Raw genomic sequence first — 18,906 nt, forward strand, 5'->3', positions numbered from 1 at the left:
TTAGTCGAACAATTCACAAGAGATATGCATTCCACATGCAGACAGAAAGACCTTTGTGGAATTAGGAGGTACATTTTCAAAAAAGTCACACGTTTTAACTTTTTCATAGAGGATTATTAAGTGTAGAATTATCTAAATATCCGTTAAAACTAAAACTACAACTTCAGTTGTCAACAACTGAAGGGGACTGGGATGAAAATAGAATTTAATTAACTCTTCCCTCCTCTGCACGACAGCGACCGAAGAGATGTTAGTGAGAACATCCAGCAGACACAATCAAAGAGAAGGTGACAGAAATAGAGCGGTACATGTCCTTCCCATCCCTCGACTGATCCACAAATGTCAGAGATAAATCATTTCATAAACCAATCAGAAAGCCTGAGGAAAGGGAAGAACGAGGCCTACATCATTAATTTCCCACATTTTTGTCACTTTAAGAAATTGCACCAGTCAATCATAATTTGTCAGTAACCTTTAATAATGTTTGTGATGCTTTTCTGTTTGTTGAGTGGCAGCTTCTTCATTCACATCACAAGTAAAACTGTAAAAACGTTCATACAAACATACTTAATGTATTGTGCTCAAGAGGGCTTACTGGGTTAAATTAAGAAGAAACTAGAAAAGTATTGATATTAATACCCACATGCACATAAGAGGTATGTAACAACAAATAGTGCCGCACAGCTTTGGATTAAACATAATTATGTATTTATAATAACCTGAGAACAGAGAAATATGGCAAAACATCACATTCTCGAACTAAATCTTCAACGTCATCAGCTTGCTACTCTTTCCATCAATACATTCAAATAATGAAAATTGTAAACATTTGTAGAGTGAAAATACAGACTTACAATCAAATCCTAAAAGTGAGGACTGTAGCTGTAGCATTCTGTTTCAAACTACAGAACTCAGGTTGTTGTTAAGTAACAAATCCAACCTGTTTTGGTCTGTTTGGCCTCGGAACAGGAGGGAATTTGGACCCAGGTAAATTGTCCATTATTGCAGTGACAGCATCTGGTTTTATTTCTTGTTCCTTCAACTCAGCTTCTCCCCTTCGCTCGGTTCCTCCTCTTCTACACTCAGAACCACTCCGTCTTTTCTCCAATCCGTTTTGTCGTCTCTCTACTCCTCCGCCTCTCCTCTGCTCCGAGTCACTCCTTTTCCTAGACCCCCCTGTCCTGTAATCCAACACATCCCCCCGTGCTCCAACACTCGCGTCCCTGTCGTCGGAATGAGGCTTAGTGTTAGCACCTTGAGCCGGGTTGCGGATGTTGCCAGAGGCTTGCATTCTCCTCAGGTGGCTGTTGGCCCTCACAGGGCTGCTTAACCTCTGAGCTTGGGAGACCATGTTCCTGTCTGAGGAGTGCACCCGGCTCTCACTGTAGCTCCTTTTTGGGAGCGATGCAGCCCCTCTGTGCTCCAGCGTGGGGCTCAGTCTAGAGGGACGGGTGCGGCAGCGGGTGGAGCGGCAGCACGACGTGTTACAGGTGGAGAGGCGGATGCGGCACAGAGAGCAGCCACAGCCAGAGAGCAGGGTAGAGTGACCGGCCAGGGTAGAGAGAAAGGTGAGGGGGAAGGCACGCTGACACTGTAGGATACACTTTGGAGAGCTGAGGCGTGACGAGGCAGCAGCGGGTGACCTGTGGCAGCTGGACGTTACATCTGACACAGCAGACCTGCCGCTCTCCTCCTGGACAGTCTGGATCTGACGCCACTCCAGCTGCAGCAGCCTCTCCAGGTACCTTTCCAAACATCCCACTGGCCTGGGCCGAGACGCCCCCAGGCCCTCCATGTTGTAGAAGAGAGCCAGCTGACTGAGGTTCCATGAGTTAAAAGGTGGAGGAAGGAAGTCTGGGAAGTCAAACCCTCTGCTGCCTTGTTGTGTGGGCCTGTGGCTGCGAGCAGAGCAGTCCTCAGCCTCAGGGACATCTGGCCTCAGATCGAGCTGTGGAGGAACCCGACCAGAGAGCAACACAGGAACTCTCTCTGACTCAGACAGGTCGGTGTCACTGTCACTGTCTCCGTGGCTGCTCAGACCCATCTCTGGCTTTGGTGATTGTCTGTCCAGCAGATCGGGGCTGGATTCAGACAGGTGGTGGCAGGGAAAGGCTGGTGTGTGTCTGCCCCCTCTGATTCCTGTGTGCTTCTTCTCCCTGTGGCCGGAGCGCTGAGCAGCTGGCTGCACCTTGGGCTCCATCCCGTCTTCTGCAGAGGTAGGTGGATGGGACTTTGAGTCCAAGGTTCCCTGAGCACTATAAAATAAACATTGTTTTAACCCAACTCTCAGGAAACAAAGAATGACATCATATTTAAAATACACAAACATCTCACCTGTGTTGACAGGTGTTGCATTTAGTCTGCGGGGGGTGGGGCTTGTGCTTTCTTCTTTGCTGCATTCTCTGTGATTACAGAGAGACACTGTTACACCTGCACACATTTGAACAGTTCATTCAACACAAGTTCAAACTAAGGCTGCATGGTAAAATGTTAGATTATTATGTTTCCTCTGCATTTGTTTGTTAGACGCATTACTCAAAAACTACTCAACCTATTTCCATGAAGGTTTGTGGAAGGATTCAGTATGGGTTTGAAAAGAACATTCAATTTGAGTTCAGATCCAGATCAGGGGGCTTTAACATTCAAAATCAACATTTGTGTTGATTTCTCAGATAAATATTCATAGTTCTTGAAGAAAACATAGTTTCATAGTTTCACTCTATGACCTTAGTGGAGGTATGCACCCGGGTGTCATTCTAGTTTTCTTTGTAGATGGATCACATGATTCATTTCTCAGTTAATCTCTTAAGGTGCTTTCAGACATCTCTGGATATTCTCCAGAAGGGCTGTATCTGAGAACTCAATTGTCCCAGTGAGAGCCTCCAGACTTTCTCTGGAGCTTCTCTTCCCAGTAACTGCCAGAATGTCTCAATGAGCCCATCAGAGAAAACAGCAGGAGATCCTCCAGAGGACTCACTGCCAGCGAGTGGGTGTGTCGATTCTAACACATGACAGATGTAAAAAGAAAAATCACAAAAAGAATACAAATTCTCAAGATGAAAAAGAGGTGCCATACATTTGAAGACACCGACAAAGAAAGAGAGCTTTTGGTGATAAGGGCAGACACCGATGTTGATGTGCTGTAAAGAAAAACACATGATCTCTGCAGCAGAATTTAAATATATCACATCCTGCCACTGCCTGCTGCACCTGAACACTCCAGAGATTTCTGTGAGAATCTCCTGCTGCGTTGTTCAAGAGTGAAAAGCAAACTTCGGACAATGTCCGGACCCAATTCTGTTGACATTCTCCAGGGGTCTGAAAATGGCTTATCTATATATCACATTGGAAAAGCTGATATGAGAGAATCTTTTTTCTGCCTTATGATGAATTATCCAGCTACAACCTCTGCTGATTCATTTTTAGTAATTCACTAATGAATAATGAACAATGGAGCCATATGTTTTAGCTCCACTTCACACTCACCTTGTCGTTGTTATTCTCCTGACTTGGGAAAATGTACTGTGGCTGCACTGACTTCCTTTGTGGCTGGTGCCGTCTTCCCATTTTGTTGCTGTGGAAACAAACCCCCCCATGTATTAAATATTAAACACAACCGCTGTTTAATAAAAAAAAAAAAAAAAAAAGGAACGATAGCAATGAAATCCACAAACATGAATGTTTACCAGAGCCGCCGACATGGCGGTGATGTTCTGTAACAACCATAGACTGTATATACATAATAACACTCCGGATGAGGAACAACGAGCGGCTCGACAGGAGCTCCCCGGTCTGTCTCCACCATGGACGATAACAACATGTAGGATGATGTGAGACTCTACCTGGGATCATGAGGCCTGTTGTTGCTCTTCGTCCTCCGGCAGCTCTCCTGCGTCTCCCCGATCCGCACCCTGCTCTCCACCAAGAGCTGGGGCTGCGGGACCCGCTCCTGCAGCACTGAGCCCATCAGCACCAATGACAAGAGCCGCACAACACGTCTGTGCTGATGATGCCAGTGTGTGTGTGTGTGTGTGTGTGTGTGTGTGTGTGTGTGTGTGTGTGTGTGTGTGTGTGTGCGTGCGTGCGTGTGTGTGTGGTGGGGGCTGTGACGAAATTCTGTTTTAATTATTTAATTATTATAAAATTCAGCTGCCGTCCAGCAGAGAGCGCCCTCATCCAAGAGAGAGGTGCAGGGGCGGACATCTCAGCTAATTGTTGGGGGGCAATACACAGAGATATTTCTCAAGTTCCTGAGGTTGGCAGTGTTCCATAAGATGGTAGTTCACATATGCACAATAGCAACATCCATTAAGTGAAATAATGGTAATACTATTAATTAGTTTTAGTTTTATCGAAGCCGCAGATCTCCAGTCTAGAGCATTATGAAGCTTACCAGACACTGAACATGTATAACAGCATTTGCTGTTTGTGTGTAATTTATACATTAATAATTCGCTATGGCAGCCATTTACATGCAGTAAGAAAAAAAATACTTTGGGTCAATCAGTCAAATATAAAAGAAAAATCCTTACTTGATCTGTAAAAGATCAAGTATATTGAAACCTGCAGTTTAAGTGTAACCAAGCAATCTGTATGTGTACTTGTGACAGCAGATTGCCTATAGGACGGGTTAAATAGTATTTAAGGTAATACATAACATATTAAAATGATAAATAAATAGATGAATAAATACATTTAAAAACATTTATTCTTAGACCTAGCTTTCAGTCATCTAGCCTATTGTTACTTTCAGTGATCTATGACTTAGGGGTGTGCGATAAAATATTATCAATTAAAGGGGACATAGCATGCCCATTTTACCACAAGTTGATATGGTTCCTCGGGGTCTTAATGAAATGTCTGTAACATACTTTGGTCAAAATACCACAAGGATCATTTAAAACAGCACCCTTTTTACCCTGTATAAAACAGCCCTCCACAGAGTGACCTGTTTTGAGTGCCTGTTCCTTTAAATGCTAATGAGTCAGCTCCCCCCTCTCCCCCCATGATTTTAAACGATATAAATTACATATTTTATATGATATAAATGATCAAATATGCATCCCATATTGGGGGGGGGTTGAGGTGGGGGGTGGGCCAAGGCCATGTAGGGAGACTTCCAGTGTATTGTGACGACACAATACACAGGAAGCTCATTCCAGTCACTCAAGCATGACGTTTCTGACTTAGAGGAACTATAACAAAACGCGCGAGTGTTTTTTTCCCCAGAGTGTTTGGGTTGGTAGACATGCCAGATACCCACATTAACCTGTAGAGGCACTAACAAAGTGGAATTTGCATGCTATGTCCCCTTTAAATATCGCACTATACTTTTCAACATTAGCCATACAACAAAAGTACAATATACATCGATGTAATGCTTATGCATTACTCAAGCACAGTGTTAACACACAATCAATCTATCTCTATAATCACTGTTTGTGATTCTCAGCTCATATAAAAGATCTTCACTCAGGAGCTAAAATCTGTCTTTAAACTTAAAATAATAATGTGATAATTAACGTCATAATTATTTATATTGCCTGGTAGGAACATTTTCATTTTGATATCAATCAATCAAATTTTATTGTAACCCTTACCCATATTCACAAATCAATCAATTTGCCTCATTGGGCTTAACACAGTACAACATCCTCTGCCCTTAACCCTCAACAAGAGGAAGGAAAAACTGCCCCAAATATAATTTTGTCCATATCGCTGCAGTCGTAGGATGACTATTCAGATCTTGTTCAAAGTATGAACACAATAGTACAGAAATACTCTGTTACAAGTAGAAGTCCTGCATACTAAGAAGGATTAGGATTAAAGAAGGATAAGTACAAGAGCATTAACATCGATCAGTATATATATTATTTTAAGGCAATAGACACTGAGGCAAGGCCGGCTTGATTTGTTGACAACCATGTTGCATTCATCAAAACAAGATGATGAATGGGGAAAATGGGAAATAGTGGCACAAGAATATGAAATCAGATCTTGTACTTGCAGTGGACAACTTACTTACTCATACACATAATGTTACTGTACAACAAGCCTTACACTAACCTCATATGTATATATATATATATATGTGTGTGTGTGTGTATATATAAACCTTTCCTAACTGCACCTTCATATTTCTTAGGAAGAAGTACTACTTTTGAATGCATCATGAGTAAGATGGAACAACAGTAATGAGGAGGTCCACAGCAGCAGTTTGCTCAGCAGTTTTCATTGATAAGCAAACATGATTAGAAATGTTACATTTCTTGAAACTCTTCCGACCTAATGTAAGCCATATTAGAAATGCATACAACCTGTTTTAAATGCCACCTCGTTTCTCAGACACACTGATGATGAAACAGTCTCAGGAGTTACATGATCTAGCTAGAGACATGCTTCATTTGCATATTACACATGGCTCAGTTTAATTAAAAGGTGTTAATGTGAACAGTTAGCATGTTAAGACTTTAACTCAGTCAATAGTCACTAGTGAGGGAACAAGTCTGGAGACATGACTACAGGTCAGTGCTGGTGACAGATCTTCCTTCACATGTCTCTTCTGTCAGTGACCACACACACATCCGTGCACACAGGAAGCTGGTGTCCTCTATAATGTGGTTTAATACTCGATGGTCACTGCCTTTGTCTTCAGGTATTCGTTGAGAGCATCTTGTCCTGTTGGAGAAACAGAGACTGACAGTGAGTATGGATATGAATCAAGAAAGGCCGGTGTTCGCTGTCCTAACGCAACACCCCACAACAGCTTTCAACAAATCAACAATAAGATGCAAAGAAATAAGGGGTTTATTTGTTGGATACTACAAAACCTTAAGGTTCCATGTAAATTCTTGTAAACTGTACACAAAGTTATACATTCCAGAGGCTGAGAAAAGCTGGATCAACACACTTAGCCCCTTCTCCACTATTCTGTTGCAATGTTATGACCCACTTCAACTTTCAGTGTTGGCTCTCAAATCGCTATGAACGTTTTTGCACTTGTTGTTTTTTACATCTTGAGAACAACATGCAACAGTGATTTCTTTCTTTGCATCGTGCAAGATGCAACACTGGCAAGACAGCAAGGTGAGAGAGCTTTTCAGATTCCTGTGTGTTTGTGACATGGAAAAACACAAAGGCAACTCCTCCACTGTCAATGGGAAAGAAGACGATTTTACCCACTTTTAAATAAACCAGTTTACAGTTAGTATAAAAGGGGAATTAGCATTTATCACTTCGGATTTTAACATTGAAAAAAAGATAGAGTGGAAGTTAAAATGAGGCTTCAGGAGTGGATTTAAACAAATTAAGTTAGCATCTTCCAAACCTTTTCAAATTACAATTTCCTCTTTTCCTGGACTATGTTCCCTTGTTGTGGTGCATTGGAGGGAGTGTAAATTCTATACAAATGCTGTACATAAATGAAAGAACTACAGCTACAGAGAAACAGCAGCAGTTTTTCTTACCCAGGTCTTTGCCAAATCCAGACTGTTTAAAGCCTCCGAAAGGCGAGGCCACATCAGTCTTGTTGTAGGTGTTGACAAATACTGTGCCGGCATTGAGCTTGTCACTGACGTACAGAGCTTTGCTGATGTCTCGTGTGAAAACACCTGACGCCAGGCCGTACTCTGTGGCGTTGGCCCTTCTCAGGACATCGTCCACATCACTGAGACAAGGGGACAGAGAGGAGACGTCACAGTGGAAGAATTAGAGCAGAGAAGAAAACACTCAGGTCTAGTCTTAATCATTCGAAGTAACTTGAGTTATCCTTACTCGCCCTTGAACTTGGAAATGATCATGACAGGGCCAAATGACTCCTCTATTGCGATGTACATGTGGTCTTGAACGTCAGTGAACACCGTGGGTTCAAAGAAGAAACCTTTAGGAAGGAAACATATAATAATGACAACCCATCATTCTGACACATGGAGACTGCATCTCACTACACTATCAATCTTCTGTTGTCTCACCTGGTCGCTGTATCTGCTTGCTGCCGCAGATCAGGGTGGCTCCCTCCTTCACACCGGTCTGACAGTACTCCACCAGTTTGTCCAGGTGGGCTTTGTGGTTCTGAGGGCCGTGGTCGGTGGATCGGTCCAGTGGATCACCAATCTTCATCTTATTCACCTCCTCAACCTGAAAGAAAGAACATCCAAACTCTAAAGTCCAACTGACATTAGCTTTAGTCCTCCCTTTTACTTTCAATCATCAGAAAGTAGGTCTCTGGTGGAATGGCTCCTTTTCCTGCAGCTGGTGTGTCAGTGCTTGATTCACAGTAGCAGGGGAATGACAGTGTGTTGTGTGCCACTGGTACTCAGGTCTGTGTGTAAATACATCCAACACCAGAGTACGAATGCAATATGACCCAAGTGTAAGTGGTTCAGGCTCTCTGATCTTGTGGAACATTATCACTGTTGTTGTGAGGCAAGAGGGAGAAAGACAACTGAGGATGTCATCACTTCACAGGTGAACGTCAGAGCTCGTGTCATTATATTCAGACAGTCTTTGCTCAGATTTGTCCTTTGAAGAAGAAAATAAACCAAATGAGAAAAGGAAATCATGTGTCCTGCAGATCTCTTCTGGCAAGGAAACTGAAGCTGAGCTTGTTTTAGGAAAATCTGCAATCTGTAATATTTATGGTGTTAAATGACAGTTTGGGAATTTCATTCAGGAAGTAATGCACTTTTGTCAATCTGTCAGCCCCTTGGCTGCAGAATGGTTTATTGTATTGGTGCAGCCAGGTGGAAATTATTTACAGAGGCTTCAGAAAGTATTCAGGGAGACTTCAGAACTGAGTGCAGCCAAATATTTGGTTCTTGAAGAAAACCAGAGTGCAGACGACTTGGGACACAGCACATACAGCCAAGACAACAGTGGAGTCTCTGACTGTCCTTGTGTGACCCAGTCAAAGCCCACAGGTGAACCCCATAGAACATCTGTGAAGACACCTGAAAAAATCATAGTTCAGCTCGCTGACACTTCCCATAATGTGTTGGAGTTGGAGATAATCACAAAGGAAGAAAGAGATAAAAACTCCAAATCCGGGAGTACAAAGCATTTAGATTTAATCAGGAAGAAACTGGACATTTTAAATGCTGCGAAAGGTATTTCTACAAAATAATATATTAAAAGGTCTCAACACATTTGTAAATGAGAGATTTCAGTTTTTGAATTTAAATAAATATGCTAAAATCTAATGTTTTAACTGTACTATTAATTATCTGGTGAAGCTTGATGGACAAATATTTAAATTTAATTTTAATTTAATTTAATTTATTTATAAAAATCATGTTTCTTACCTCATTGTGTTGTCTCCACACACAAACCCTCAGTTTGCTCTGGTAAACCATGTGTATGTTTGAAGCTTAGTGTGATGTGTGTGTGAGAAATTAATAAGAGACATTGAAGCAGTCGTATGCTTTTCAGACATGAGGGGTTGAAATCTGAAATGAAAAACATCAGCAGTGTGAGATAGATAAAGACACGTACCACTCTTTTTACAAACTGGTCATGAATGGTGTCTTCTACAAACAGTCTGCCGGCTGCGATGCAGTTCTCCCCCTTGTTGAAGAATACGGAACTCATGCCCTGAAACACACATGCACACGCACACACATTAGGATGAGACTTATCACATCTCATCCTCTCTTCCTCTCTTCACCAAGCCCTTCACCTACTTTGTCTCCATAGAGAGGAGAAGTGTGTTCACATTGTGGAGAGGATTGAGGCTCACTCACAATTGTGGAATATATATATATATATATATATGGATATACTGTATATCTACACTGCTCCCTGTCTGCTTAATGAGTCTGGTCCCTGAAAGCACATCTCCATATTACGTTAACAAAATATAAAAATATTAGATAATAGATAAATACTGTGGTTTTAAAAATGAAAAATGAAAAATACAGGTTAAAAAACAATATAATCTTTTTTGTTTGTTTTTACTTCTCGTTCTGAACAAATTTTGTATCTAACAATACTGCTTTATGGAATGTTTTAAACTCCCTTAATGGGACTATAAATCCTACAAGTCAGCAACTGGAGCACATGGACCTACACTGTCTCATCTGTTAAATCTGAATGTGTGTCATTAAGTGACGTGACATGTTGAGCTGCTTGTTACTGTCAACTCTGCCACAAGGGGCGTCACACATTCTGTAAGAACTTACCATGCGCACAGCCTTGTCCATGTCACAGTCACTGAAGATGATGAGTGGGGATTTTCCTCCGAGCTCCAGAGAGACTTTCTTCACGTTACTGACTGCACAACTTTGAATGGATAACAGCACAGGTGAGCAGCAATGATACATTCACTTTGGATCAGGCTTTGCTAATACACTTGACCTCTCACCTCTTCATGATGTGTTTGCCGATCTCAGTGGAACCCGTGAAGCCCAGTTTGCGGACGTCAGGATGGTCAGACAGACGCTGACCCACCAGGGCGCCTTGAAGAAACGCACAAGTTTAATAACAGCTCCCGCAGCCTCAGCAGTCAGCCTGCAGCTCATAGTGATGCTTGGTAGGGAAACAAGTGGCTTTCATGCTTTGCTGAGCTGCTCGTATTTGAGGTTAATTTGAGAAAGACCTTTAGACAGAAAAATCATTAAACACATTTTCTGTTCAGTCAGGCTGAGTGTGTGGGCTCCCACCTGAACCAGGCAGAATGTTAACGACACCCTTGGGCAGTCCTGCCCTTGCTGCCAACTCAGCAAACTTCAGAGCTGTGAGCGGAGTCACCTGCAAACACACATAAATGTTTGCAAATGTGTTTTTTAATCCACTCAACAGTATTTAGTACAGGCTGCGCAGACATTTGCATTTAGGCTTGTACAGACGGAGCCTGACTGACCTGAGCAGGTTTGAGGACGATTGTGTTTCCAGCTGCCAGGCAGGCGGCCGTCTTCCAGGCCAACATCATCAGAGGGTAGTTCCAGGGAATCACGATGGCACACACTCTGACAGGAGACACAGGGAGGACTTCACTGTCTGTCTCTCTTAATTTATTTACATACTAAGGGGAAAAGATGCTGGTATGATTCAAGTTTAGGGTGTTCTATAATATGTCTTGCTTCTGATCAGCATTGATTTAGTCATAGTTATTTATGTACTCACATAAATACTGGTGGAGTGACACAAATTATACTAATCTTTAGTGATCCAGATGGAAGAATGCATCCTGTGCTTAGGAACACCGGAGAGCCACACAACAGCACCCACTCCCAGCATATGGTTAGAATCTACCAGTTTACAGTCAACTAAAAGTTGTGTCTATTTGTGAAATATAAAAAAATGTAAGCTGTAATCTTGAGTAACATATTTAATGTCTAATATTTTGTATGTCATTCTCACCCTATTGGCTCCTTCTTGGTAAAGGTGAGGTTACGATTGGGTCTGGCCTGGTTGATGGGGATGGTGCTGCCCTGTGGAAAGAGGACACAATTTATTTCCATGTATGTCCAACATGCTTTCTGCTGCTTATGGGCTATATAGTACTATTATTCAGTGGCAGCATTTATCAAATGTCCACCTCATATTATGAGTGACACCACTATCAGGCTTTAAAAGCTGATGTCATACTTGGATCTTGTCACACCAGCCAGCAAAGTAGCGGAAGGTCTGGATGGACATGCCCACGTGAGTCTTTAGGGCCAGCGTGTAAACAGCTCCTGAGTCGATGGCTTCAATGGTGGCCAGTTCCTCCTGGTGCTGCTCCATGAGGTCAGCCAGCCTGCAGACAGGGAGGAAGAGTCACTCACACCATGAAACGAATAAAACTGCAATTTCCTTTTCTTCTCAGTGGCACAGAATGACAAAATATGGAGCCGATCACGTTGACAGGGGCAGTGTGTTATAAACACAAAGTGAATACAGTAGATTGAAAAAAACAGCTGTCAGTGACCCCTTTATGATTACCTTCAGTTAATCCAATATGGCCACAGAAAGTAGCGACATGTTTTCCTTATTAGATTGTATAACCTGACACCTTAAAGTATGGACTTGAAGACAATTCATCCACTGATTCTCACACTGTTCATTTCCTCCTTTTTTTCTAACAAACATATCAACTTTATTTTCTTCTGCATATCTCATTCCTTCTACTATTTATTCATCTATTAACCATCCATCCATTATCTATACCACTTATCCTCTTGAGAGTCGCAGGGGCCAATCCCCGCGGACACTGGGTGAAAGGTATGCCCTGGACAACTCACCAGCTCATCGCAACATACAGACCCAATTTACCTAACCACAGTCTGCATGTTTTTGGACTGTGGGCCTGGAGAAAACCCCCCCACACACAGGGAGACCATTCAAAATCCACACAGAAAAACCCAAACCAAACCAGGATTCGAACCCCAAACCTTCTTGCTGCGAGAGTGGTAACCACTGCACCACAGTGACGCCTGTGCCCATGCTCCAACTGTCATCAGCTTCTGGTTCGAATGTCAACAAATCTGATTGCCATGTTTATTTACATGACATTACCATTTCCCTAAACTGAGCCCTGTACAATTCAAACCAATGAGAGGAGCTCAGTGAAATAAAGAACTGTATAAATTATCTATATGAAATAACTAAAAGTGTATCTCTGGCAGAAAACCTTTGTGTTCATGTGGTCCGAGTTACTGACTTGTAGATGAGTCTGCCTCTGTCTCTTGGGTTCATTTTGCCCCACTCTCCCTCCTCAAACGCCTCTTTAGCAGCAGCCACGGACTTGTCCACATCACTTATCTGGGCCAGAGACACTTCACAGATGACCTGTTGGACAGAAACAGGTTGAAGATACATGAGTGATCACTTGCACTCCAAACCTCACCTCCCTGTGGAATCAGTTTGGTAGGATTGAAATACAATACAATATTCTGTGTAATCATTTTCTTTTTTTTTATTTGTATCCTGGTGATGAAGTCTGTCCTACCTGCATTACATCAAAGTTAGACCCTGTGCAGACCTTGTATTAACATGCATCTCGGGTGATCAGATCATAATTGGACAAGTTCAGGTGTGAATGCACCCGAGACAAACATGAGGACACATTTGAAATCCGATCACTCTGACCACATTAGTGGTCCAGGACACATGTGGCAACATTCTCTTAGATGTGTGATCACGCACCATAATGAAGGACTCAGCTGACGTCCTCTGACTTGCATTATGAACCAAGAGTATATTACATGTGGCCACTGCTGCCACAATATTAACACTGATCCCCACATATTGATTGATTTGATCATTTCTGAAGAGAAGAAGAGTAAAATAATGAATCCTTTCACAGTAGAGCTGTGCACAGTGCATTGATTGAGTCAGCTACACCTGATCCTGCTGTCTCTCTGTCATTGATGCACCACAAGGCTGCGTGCTAAGCCCTCTGCTCTACTTTTTTACACATATGTCTGCACTGGCACACACCACTCAGACACAATTCTCTAACTTGCAGAAAACGCAACAGAGGTAGGTCTGATCTTGATGGAGGTGAGAGCCTACAGAGACTGCAAACTGGCAGTGTTGTGTATGTAGATGTACATATGTTTGTATATTTTACCTTTTTTACTGGGCAAAATACTATATATATATATATATATATATATATATATATATATATATACACACACACACAAATGTAAGTAAAAATATATATATATATCCCAATTGCTACATATTATCAGTAGTACTTACATACTTACAGTACTCAATTTGAAACATTTGTTACAAATAGAGCACAGTTGTGGTGGAGGTATTCAGCACTTCTACTACTACCACAGTGTAAAATATATTTTATCCTCTCTATCACATACACACACAACAAGTACATATCTGTACAGTCAAAATGGCTTAAAAAAAACCTCATTTGGTCTTTGTGAACTTTTTCTGGTCTTTGTGAAGATGTAGCTCTATGTGTATTTGCATACAGAGCGGGGAAGAGTGATCCCAGTGGTCAGTGAGAGAGTGAAGACACCTTCTAATGCCTGGTGTGAACTGACAGTTGTCCACTTGTGACTGTATCACAGAGAGACATGTTAATACCAGGTCTGAACAGGAACACCTTTTACATAATGTGACGGTTTGTCTGTCTCTTACTGTGCCGTCAGTCGGGTTGATGGTCTTGTAGGTCTTTCCTCCCTCAGCATCAACAAACTCTCCATTGATGAACAGCTGATGAGGCATTTTTATGGTCATATGGTTTATGTCCTTCTCTACCTGAGGAAGTAAACATTGTACATGATCAACATGTTGTCTTACCTTGGCCAATCAGTGATAAGTATCAGTGCAGTTCTAGGTGATTTTTAATTGCTCTTACATAATCAACGACCAGCTCCTCTTCACCGTCCTCCCCTCTGAGCTTCCTGACGCACATCTGGATGAAATCGTGGTACGTGGTGTTCATGTAGATGTCCTCATTCTGCAGCTGGCAGCTGCTGGTCCGGAGCTTCACCTCTTCTACGAGCCTGAAGAAAACCACAGAAACAAGAGAGAGGAGAAGAGAGGAGAGAGTTGTTATGGTTTGATCTGATTTTAGCCACAGCCTTTTGGAGTCAGCCTCTGGTGGCCTTCAGCAGTATTGCACTTAAAGGAACAACTGCATTTGCTTCACTTTTCAGACCTGGAGTCTATGTCGATTTTGATGTACAGTTTATGGGGTTGATAGTTATTTACTACTGGGAAAACTCAACCACATAGAAACACATAAAAATAATGTGTACGGCTGCAGTTCTTTGTTCACAAAGAAACCATCTTGTTAAAGTATTTTCAGAGACACTGTCTCCTCTCCTAGAGACGTAGTGCAGAGGTCTGTCTTGTTTGGGGAATTCCGTGCAGGAGCCTTGGCCAAGGTCAAAGGACAGGGCTGCTTCACTCCCTACACACCACAGATATGAAACTGTGTAGTCACGTAATACTGTCAGAACTAGAAAATCATTTACTTGTTTAGGAACTAGCAAGCCAATAGACTAAATGACCTGTGGGGCTTTAAAGTGTGACCACAGGAGACTGAGACTATGAGAGGACATCCTGCACATCCTGAACACTTTCTTCACTGATAAGTTGACCATTGATCGGTAGATTTTCCACAACAAACCTCTCCAACTAGCTTTGTTTTTGTCTTGCAGATGTTATTTGTAAAGTTATGTACATAGAACAACCCATAACTTTTTATTTGTAGTTGTTAGCACTAACAATCTAACCTCTGCACCCATTACTTTTGGATGTTTGAATTCTGGTAATCTGGGAATTTGTGTTCATATAACTGCAGTTCAGTTTAACAGATAAATAAACTAAAATAAGAAGGTAACGAGAGCAACACACTATCTGACGTGTCATTACCTGACCACATCCATTGAAGTAGCACCAGACTTGAAGAAATCAGTGGACTCTTCAATATGACTCACATTGCTCAGAATGCTCTGCCACACTGCCTGTGAGGAAACATGGCCAAAAGTCAGTTTAAGTTTTGTTTTTTCTTGTTTTAAAGGACAAATCAACATTTTGTGGCCGTTACTGAGCAAACATGACCCACCCTCATCTGCTCAGCAAAGGTCTTCTCCTCCTCTGTGAGCTCCACAGCAGCGCTGCTCCCTGAGCTGAAGTACTGTGCTGCAGCGATCATCTTCCCATCCTCAAACTGCAGATTCTTCACCAACAGCTGCAGAGACACAGAGAAGGAGGGGATTATTAGATTAACAACTGGATATATGTGACACCAGTTTCCCCCCAAAGCATTGTTAAAAACCATTAGACCAGAAGGGTTATACTGACAGTCTGTGTATTTAGTGTGTCAGCAGGAGAAATCATCTAAAGTCATGTGACACAGTTTTTCACAGTTAAGATATGAGAAGATAAAATAAGATAATCCTTTGTTAGTCCTAAAATGGGGACAGTTGCCATGTTACAGCAGCAATGGGGATAGTGAAAGTAGAATAATCTGTAAAAAAGTTAGAAATGACTCATATTTGTAAAATAAATATATGCAGTTAACAAAATTGGACATATAAGATATAAAAAATGCACAGACAAAAATGAGTATTGCAGTTATGAAGTTACAGTGGATTTGTTCCTCAGTATCAGAATCTGGTACATTTTGCCTACTGAGAGCATAAGAAGTTGTACAGTCTAACAGACACCGAGGGGGGGAATCAGTCTCACTGCATGAAAAGAAGAATTTGTGTCAGTTAGTGTCGCTGCAAATTTCGGTGGAATTTCAGGTTAACGGCTGTTCACAGAAAACTGCCAGGAACTGCCGGGAATTGACACTGGGGGTTCCAGTTTCTGGCAGTTTTACAAGCCTGAGAATGTTGGCAGGTGACCCCCCTGCTCCTAGGCCTAGGGGAGGCTTTCACATGTAAATGATAATGCTGTGAGCTTTACAAATGCAAATCAGGATAGTTTCACTCAGTGGTGCAGAGGTAACACCTTTTTCTAAAAGGTACTAACTAAGATACCAACTAAAATATCTGGCGTAAGTACACCAGGCTTAAAATAAATATAAAATCTGAAATTGTAGCTTATATAGATTTCCCTTATGTAAGTAAGTCTGCTATAATGAATAGAAAAAATATATATAAACAGTGCAATTTATTTCAACATTTTATTATAATCCAAAACAATGAGGCTCAGTAAGTCTGTTTCCCTGGACAGGACTGACAACCCACCTCTTCAATCTTGCCCATGAACACTATCCTAAATCTCAACCACTGTGCAGAGTGGCATGATTACAGTTACCTTTTCACTTGTGTTGGTTAAATGCACAGTAGATGTGTTAACCACACATCTACCAGCAATCCGCTCAACAGGAAGAAATGATGCTGGGTACGATGTGTCTGTGCCCTGCAAGCTCCAAACTTCGACTGGCTTTCCATAAAAAGATCTGTCCGGATGGGGATGAAGCCAGGAAACTTGGGCAATGACATGTTTAAATGCAGTACCTTTTCTCATGACATTAATTTATAATGGCTGGTCGCTGTTCTGTTAAAGGGTCAAGGATGGGCTCCTCAAAACTGTTAGTGTTTGCACACCACTTAGAGTAAACATATGCTGATCTTTCCGATCTAGTTCCATCTATGGAGTATGTTACATTCAGATGTGTTACCCTTTTGCATGTCATGGCAAAACAGTTAACCTCAGTGACACAATTTTCAGGATACATCTGATGATACATTGTTAACATTGCATGCCTGTCAAGCTCATCCAAGATAATATGTTGGAATGGAGAGAGTGGCACCACTGTACAGTTTTCTAAGAGAAGTCTTTCTGCTGACACCAAAACACTGTGCTTCACATAAAGCATATCAGTTGTGTCATCGCGTGTCACCATTTGTCCTCCCAAAATACTGGCAAAGTCAGCACCATGTTCACATGTCCATGGCATACTAAGTTGTTGACTCTGCTGAAATTGCCTCATAATTTGAACTTCAATTGTCCTATTGTTATTAAACTTTCTCAGTATTCCATTAAAACACTCAACACTTTTATCCAAGGTGACTTACAATAAGTGCATTCAACTATGAGTGTACAAACACAGAACAGCAAGAATCATGTAAGTACATTAACTTAACACCAGAAAGAATAAACTGGTCCTCAGTCACCTACTCATCCCATATAAATGTAAAGTACAATTTAAAAACTGTTATAACCGCTGCTTCAAAAGTGAAAAGGTCATTTGTGAAGTTTTACTCTGAAAACGTCACACTCAGCTCGTGAATACGTCCATTCCTGAAGATGCCATGTCAGTCGTTAACGTCAACACGGTAGAGGGCTCGTCCAATCACAGCCTCGTGAATAAAATACATTGTATACGTTTACTTTATCTGATCTATTTCATCATTGTGTTTTCACAGCCTGAGCCCCCCCCGGATTTGCAGTGTGGAAAATGACGCCATGTATGTGTTTAATAATTGTGTTTTATTTTACTGTGGATCTTCCAACGGTGATGTAACGAGGCTACTTCCGTTTATTAATAATATACTCATGTTACTCATGTTGTTTTCCAGCTGCCTGTACTATGACGTACTAAGACGTACTATGAGCCAGCATGAAGGAACTTCCTGTACATCCAACCGGACCTTGCAGCTCTTGCAGCAGCATTGAGAAGTTCAGGAGTCGACAGAGAAGAAAGAGGGTAAGATTAGATTCATTAGATAATTTTTCGGTTACATGTATAGGTGTATGTTGTCATTGAACTGTGCTAATTGTACTGATTGTGTTTACAGCTGATTGAAGCGGGACAGATGACATGGATCCATCCTTCCACAGGAGCTCACCGATCTGTGTGCCACACTTCAAATAAGACTAGAAGCTACACTGAATCTCACAGCTACACACCACAGACGTCTACACACACCCACAAAGAACTTATGACCCAGAGGCGGCAAAGAGACATTTCAAGCTTCACCTGATTAGTTTTTCACTGGTTAGGCCAGTTGTGTTTTTACAATATTTGTGCTATATGTAAATAAAGCTTTGACTCAACATATACCTTGTTAATGTTTTTTTCCCTCTACAATATGTTCAACATATAACATCAAGCATCACATGACTAAATGTATAGTCTTCAGTAACTGCAGTGCTTTTGGTAAAGGCTTACTAATAATTAATATATAAATTATTAGTAATAACTATATATTAATTATTATTATTAATAATATGTGGGAGGGATTTACCTACGTGTGTATTATAATGACCCAGGGTGACCAATAGCAACAGATCTACCAGCCAATCACAAGCGACTTTTCGTTTCAAAGGTCTGTGGTTTCATCCAATGGTGAAGTGAGATAAGTTTTCACAAGCGACTTCGCTTCGATTCATATGCTAATTGGATCACACCTTCGCTCCGCGACTCCCCGGCGGCACTCCCCTCCCCAGCCCCCCCACCCCGCCCCACTGCTCTACCAGGGGTATGTTTCTGCC

General features: G+C 41.7%; 2 protein-coding genes across 4 annotated transcripts in view; both read right to left on the bottom strand.

Moving 5' to 3' along the window:
- Positions 1 to 457: 457 nt before the first annotated feature.
- LOC118103839 lies at positions 458 to 4,045 on the bottom strand. 3 transcript variants are annotated; one of them, XM_035150945.2, is made up of 4 exons: positions 3,843 to 4,045; positions 3,487 to 3,574; positions 2,335 to 2,402; positions 458 to 2,255 (listed from the first exon to the last, which is right to left on the bottom strand). In XM_035150945.2, the coding sequence occupies exons 1-4, from the start codon at positions 3,965 to 3,967 to the stop codon at positions 923 to 925; spliced, it is 1,614 nt and encodes a 537-aa protein (XP_035006836.1). In that variant the 5' UTR covers positions 3,968 to 4,045; the 3' UTR covers positions 458 to 922. The 3 variants fall into 3 exon arrangements, with proteins under 3 accessions (XP_035006836.1, XP_035006837.1, XP_035006834.1); XM_035150946.2 differs by having other exon boundaries at positions 2,335 to 2,430; positions 3,843 to 3,864; XM_035150943.2 differs by lacking the exon at positions 3,843 to 4,045 and adding an exon at positions 3,687 to 3,831.
- A 1,179-nt stretch (positions 4,046 to 5,224) lies between these two features.
- The window catches only part of aldh1l1 (aldehyde dehydrogenase 1 family, member L1), a 28,094-nt gene continuing 14,412 nt past the window's right edge, over positions 5,225 to 18,906 (bottom strand). The window contains exons 8-23 of the mRNA XM_035150937.2: positions 15,521 to 15,646; positions 15,328 to 15,419; positions 14,306 to 14,453; positions 14,086 to 14,205; positions 12,638 to 12,765; positions 11,584 to 11,734; positions 11,356 to 11,426; positions 10,856 to 10,961; positions 10,656 to 10,743; positions 10,358 to 10,451; positions 10,176 to 10,275; positions 9,490 to 9,588; positions 7,971 to 8,136; positions 7,774 to 7,879; positions 7,467 to 7,666; positions 5,225 to 6,678 (exon numbers count right to left, since the gene is read on the bottom strand). Of these exons, the coding sequence (XP_035006828.1) occupies positions 6,623 to 6,678; positions 7,467 to 7,666; positions 7,774 to 7,879; positions 7,971 to 8,136; positions 9,490 to 9,588; positions 10,176 to 10,275; positions 10,358 to 10,451; positions 10,656 to 10,743; positions 10,856 to 10,961; positions 11,356 to 11,426; positions 11,584 to 11,734; positions 12,638 to 12,765; positions 14,086 to 14,205; positions 14,306 to 14,453; positions 15,328 to 15,419; positions 15,521 to 15,646 (1,851 nt within the window). The 3' untranslated portion in view covers positions 5,225 to 6,622. The remainder of the gene's footprint in view (positions 6,679 to 7,466; positions 7,667 to 7,773; positions 7,880 to 7,970; positions 8,137 to 9,489; positions 9,589 to 10,175; positions 10,276 to 10,357; positions 10,452 to 10,655; positions 10,744 to 10,855; positions 10,962 to 11,355; positions 11,427 to 11,583; positions 11,735 to 12,637; positions 12,766 to 14,085; positions 14,206 to 14,305; positions 14,454 to 15,327; positions 15,420 to 15,520; positions 15,647 to 18,906) is intronic.

Source organism: Hippoglossus stenolepis, chromosome 3, assembly GCF_022539355.2.
Source record: "Hippoglossus stenolepis isolate QCI-W04-F060 chromosome 3, HSTE1.2, whole genome shotgun sequence".
NCBI classification, from domain to species: Eukaryota; Metazoa; Chordata; class Actinopteri; order Pleuronectiformes; family Pleuronectidae; genus Hippoglossus; species Hippoglossus stenolepis.